Source organism: Furipterus horrens, unplaced genomic scaffold, assembly GCF_987537825.1.
Source record: "Furipterus horrens unplaced genomic scaffold, mFurHor1.1.pri manual_scaffold_11, whole genome shotgun sequence".
NCBI lineage: Eukaryota > Metazoa > Chordata > Mammalia > Chiroptera > Furipteridae > Furipterus > Furipterus horrens.
In genome coordinates, this window is record NW_028327181.1 from 18,604,076 (window position 1) to 18,609,353 (window position 5,278).

Here is a 5,278-nt window from a genome sequence, read left to right on the forward strand (position 1 = left end):
GCGCACTCCTGCTTCTGACCTGAGCTCCTCAAACCTGGGGGCCTGGGGCAGAGTCTGTCCCAGGGGTCCAAGCTGAAGCTGCTCCATCCCAGAACCCCTGTGTGGGTGTGAAACACACCCAATGCCCCGGGCCTAGAAGTGGTGGTTCCTCTAGGGACAGCCCAGGTCTTGGAGAGGAGGGGCTGTCTCTAAACTCGGTGACCCCAGCTGCTTATTCTGGGCAACGGCTGCTGTAGACCACATCCTCCTGTGGTGGCTGCAGTCAGAATTCAGGTCTGACTGGACCCTGGGGACCCTAGAGGGATGGGCTGGGCCTTCCCAGGTGGTGCAGCTGCAGCTCTGGCCCCCTAGGCCTGCCTCCTCCAACCCCCAAACTGAGATGTGCAAGGGCCAGAAAGTTCTGGGTCCAGCTGTCCCTGGCTCCTCTGTGCCCTGCCCTGGCTTCTCTCCTGGAGCAGAAGGGTGCATTCCTGTGCAGTCACTTCTACCCTACTCCGTGTCAAAGGTCACTGTCACTTCTGCCTCCTGCTGGTCAGCCCTGCCTACTCTCCATCCCACAGGCCTCAGAGTCTCTGCCTACAACCACTATGGACTTTTCTCTCCCAGGCCTCCTCCAGAGCAGGCATGTGGACCACCTTCACGAGGTCCCAGGTACAAAGTTTTCAGAAAATTCTGGGATCTTGGGGACATGCTGTATGGCTCCCGAGCTCTCTCTGGGGTAATTTCTGTGACTTTGGAAGATTCAAAACATTCAACAAAGTCTGGAGATTTCATTTGACATGAGGGTGATGATGTAGCTGCTGTAGTTTATTTAAGGCCAGTGTGATGGTTAATTTTATGTGTCAGCGCGACTGGCCACAGTGCCCATATATTTGATCAAATATTATTCTGGTTGCTTCTGTGAGGGTGTTTTTGAATGATATTAACATTTCAATTGGTGAATTAACATTAAATTCATGCAGATTGGCCTTCCTAATGTGGGTGGGCCTTATGCAATCAGCCCAAAACCTGAATAAGATAAAGACTGACCTCCCCAAGCCTGAAGGAATTCAGCAAGCAGACAAACTCAAACTGCCACTCCTGAATGTCCAGCCTGCCAAGCCACACTGAAGACTTTGGGCTCACATTTCTACAATCATGTGAGCCAATTCCTTATCTCTCTCTCTCTATATATATACACATATGTGTGCACACATTCTGTTGGTTCTGTTTGTCTGGAGAACCCTGACTCACACAGCCAGCTATGCCATCTTTATAACATGAATAACTCCATGCAGTGTTCATCCTGATTCTCAGTTCACATATGGGGACACTGAAATTTAGGGGCTTATTTAGGTGTCATGACTTGCCCATGGTCACAGAGCTGGAAAGGCATAGAAGCCTCTAGATCCAAGGATGTGGAGCATTTTATAGGCTGCAGATATCTTTGTGAATGTAACAAAAGCCACAGAATATCTCCCCATAAAAATGCTCATTTCCCCACTCACGTATACTGTTGCCCCTGATTCGTGGGCCCACAGCTGAGAACACTTGCATTAGACTTGGAACTCAGAGAGCAGAGGGGGCTTCCCCCAGTTACTGTGGTGTCACTCATGTCTGGCCCTGAGCTGACACACAGCAGGTGCTCAGCAGGGCTTTGGAGAGGGCGTAGGAAGAGAGAACCAGAATCACACCCCAGGCCCGTCTGCCTCTGGATCTTCTTCCCTCTGTGTCAGTGACCCCAGCATGATAGCCTTCAGGGCTCCCTGGGCTGAAGGCGGCCAAGCCTATTATCAGGGGTCTCCAGCCCAGGTCCAAGTCTCCTGTTCTAAGGGAAAAGGAAGCCCATGGTGTCAGCTCACCATGATGTCACTTACCCCTAATATGGGCCTTGAGGTCCCCTATCTAAGTGACAACCAGAACTTCTCTTCCTATGGCTATCTGCCCTGCTAGTATGAGGACCCCTCAAGGCCCGGCACCCGAAGTGGTCAGAGAGATGTGTCTTCTGCCTTGTCTTCCTCAGGCCCAGAAATAGGGCCAGCGTCCAGATATTTTGTGCCATTGACTCAGACCATGTCTCTGTCACCATCTGGCAGCTTAGTCTGTGTTCCCATCAGTGTTCCTGCTGGTGCTGTGCTCAGGCCCACAGGTCTGCTTCAGACCCCAGGCAGCTGCTAGGGCCACGTGGCTGATATGGAGAGAACACGCAGGAGTGAATGGGGCAATTGCATGTTACCGGGCAAGAAAGAGAAAGAGAGAGAGAGAGAGAGAGAGAGAGAGAGAGAGAGAGAGAGAGCTCTTTGTTAAGCTTGGGTTATATTATCTTGAGTTTGGGAAGGACCAGGAGCCCTTTCTTTCTTTCTTTTTTTTTAATTGTATTTTTTCCATCACCATTTAACCCCTGTATACTCCCCTCCCCACCAGGAGCCCTTTCAAACCAACCAATCACCTTGCAAAGCTTTCACGAGCTGGCACTGGACCCTTCCCCTGACCAATCCACTTTCTAGCTGTTCCAGGGTTCAGTGCCCCTTATCCAATTTGATCCTTTTCCCAGGCTAGACAGACAGGCCTTTATGGTCTTCATTGTAGTTCCCACTCTCTTGCACTTATAGTAGAAGCACCTCCCCCTGTGACATCTTGGCTTCCTCTGGGAATGTGCTGGCAGAGGAATTTCCTCTTTATTGTTCTATCCCTCCCCTCAGTAACCCTGGGGAGTGTATGAAGCTGTAGCTTCCTAGTGAAGCAGGCCCAATTTGGAGTCAGCTTCCCAGTTTATTAGTCTTGATGTCTGATTTCTTTTGATCCCTTTCTTTATTAATATCTAGCTACCTATGTTAACAGTGGTTTGCCTGGCACCTCTCTGTTCATAGTATGACCCACCACCCAGAGGCTCAAGGTTCTGTGCTGTGGGCCAGGGTTGCAGGAACTCACCTGTTCCCTCCTCACCCAACAAACTAATTGGTGAGGCTACACTCTGCTTGCCTTCGCGTCTTTCCATGGGTCCAGAGGTTTAGTATCCCTCAGACCATCATACAGGAGGATTTGAGGGTGACCTTGATTACTATACCAAGCATGGCTTGGTTGAAACCTGGAGGCATAAACTGAGGTGTTTCTCTGGAGAAGGGGTTGAAAAACTGTGGCCCAAGTGCCATATCCAGTCCAGCCCCGTCTGTCTCTAAGAATGAAGTTGAATAGGAACAGACATGTGCATTTGTTTACATATTGTCTGTGGCTGCTTTCATGCTATAAGGACAGAATTCAGTAGTTGAGAGAATGATTATATGGTCCAGAAAACCAAAATTATTTATTCCCTGGTCCTTTACAGAAAATTTAATTGCTAACTCTGCTCTTCTCCTGCAGAAGAGTAAAACACATCTCTCTCACCAGACCAATGGTTCTCAGTTACGGTGATTTTGCCACATCTGGCAACACTTGGAGACATTTTCATTGTCATAACTAGGGGTGGAAAGTTACAGGTACTGGCATTTAGTGGATATAGGCCAGGGATGCTGCTCAATGTCCTACAGGGCACAGGATAGCCCCCTCAAAAGACCTGTCTGGCTCCAACTGTCAATAGTACCAAAGTAGAGCACCTGCTTTAGGCCAATCATTCAGCATCCGCTCTCCTCCCCAGAGACCCAATAAAGGCATTTCTAAGCTTGTTTACCCTGTAACTCCTGCAAATAACCAGGTGACAGCAGAGGATCCTCTTCTTGGTCAGAGAATCCCCCCAAGGTGCTTATATCAGCCCCTTGCTCCCATAATCCCCAACAGTGAGACTCCAGCCAAGAAGGCCAGGACTGATCAGTCTCTTGGGATCTTTGCCTTGGGTTGGTTCTTTGGTGTGCCCTACCCATTTTGACCTTACGCAGAACAGCTGGGGCCTCCTTAGTATAATTCTGCACACCAGTCAGACCAAACAACTTCCCATGCCAGAAGCAGCTTTAATCCCCCAACCCAACCTCCAACAGGGCCTTGCTGGACAAGGAACGGCTCCTTTGCTCTGCGCAACCCACAACCCACCCTCCTCCTCACCCTCTCCGTGGAGATGTGCGCCCTTTCTGTCTTTAGTTTACGGTCAGCGTGTCCTAGGGTGCCTGGGACACTGAAGCAGCAGGCTCCTTTTCTTCCTCCCTCTCCATGTCCAGCTTCTCCCTCTCCAGGTTCTGGGCCCCCACAGCACAGAAATACACAGCTTCATCCTCAGGCTGCAGCTCAGAGATGCTCAAATACCCCGTGTTCACGGTCACATCTTTAGAGCCAGAGAAGCGTGGGGGAATCTTGGGACCCCATTTCTTGTCTGAATTGGAGAAGTATCTCAGCAAGAATCTTGGAGGCTGGCCAGGCCTCTGCTGGTACCAGTAGATGCTGTAAAAGCTGACATTATGGTCGCTGCTCAAGGTGCAGGCCAGATGGATTGTGGTTCCGAGTGGTGAGGACACAGAAGGTGGTTGATTCAGCACTGGCTGAGGACCACAACCTGGGGACACAGGAGAACATGGCTACCCGGGGCAGGGCAGGACAGGGAAAGAGGCCAGGGGCCACAAGCTCTGGGGTGTTCTCACCTGTGCAGTGAGCGAGGAGCACCAGCAGGACAGGAGCCCAGGACATGGTACAGACGTGCAGAGCTCTGCCTTCTGAATTGTGCAGCCACAGCTCCTGGGGTGTTCTGGGGTCTGGACAGCATCCTCCTCCACCCTCCCAGGGGTGGAGCCATTGCACACCCAGTTCCAGCCACCACCATCCCAAACTTCCTTGGGTTCCCAGCATCAGTTAGGGGAATGGTCCCATGGTGGCCTTTGAGGCTCTTGCCCTGGCCCCATAGAAGCTTTCAGGGAGGAAACACCTGCTGGAAGCTCACAGCCCAGTGCCCAGGGGGCCAGCCTGCAAAGCGTGGGTCCCTGAGGGAGAGCGACCTCAGCGTCCCCTTGAGGAAACCGAGTCCCACAGAAATAAGATTCTTGTCCAAATGTGCATGCCTGATGAACCGGGAAAGGGACACATCCTGAGAGTGGCGAAAAACCTGTGTGCACAGCAGAAGCCATGGGGTCCGGGGGCTGAGTGGGACACTCCACGCCCTGCACACTCCTAGCCCCCCAACCTCCAAACCTAGGGCAGCCCCTCCGCCTCACCAGCATCCTGCACAGGCCCTGCCCCAGCCCTCTTGACCACTCCTTTTCACAATGGTCTTCCCAGGGAGCCCTTGTGGCAGAGATCTGGAGCCCCTAGTGGGCTCAACTCTGGGCCTGCGGAGGTTCTGTCTGCTCCACCCCAGCCCCACCCTGCCTGGGATCGAGCC

General features: G+C 52.0%; 1 protein-coding gene across 1 annotated transcript; it reads right to left on the reverse strand.

Moving 5' to 3' along the window:
• Positions 1-3,743: 3,743 nt before the first annotated feature.
• Positions 3,744-4,813, reverse strand: LOC149997141 (immunoglobulin iota chain-like). The gene is made up of 2 exons (XM_090292326.1): positions 4,545-4,813; positions 3,744-4,459 (listed from the first exon to the last, which is right to left on the reverse strand). Exons 1-2 carry the CDS (start codon positions 4,747-4,749, stop codon positions 4,068-4,070), a joined length of 597 nt encoding a protein of 198 aa, XP_090148452.1. The 5' UTR covers positions 4,750-4,813; the 3' UTR covers positions 3,744-4,067.
• Positions 4,814-5,278: the final 465 nt, after the last annotated feature.

Excerpts from the sequence above, each read along its gene's own strand:
- LOC149997141 (XM_090292326.1), bottom strand. The coding sequence starts at position 4,749 with ATGCTGGGAACCCAAGGAAGTTTGGGATGGTGGTGGCTGGAACTGGGT. Across the intron at positions 4,460-4,544 it reads GCTCCTCGCTCACTGCACAG|GTTGTGGTCCTCAGCCAGTG; the intron begins GTGAGAACACCC and ends CTGTGTCCCCAG.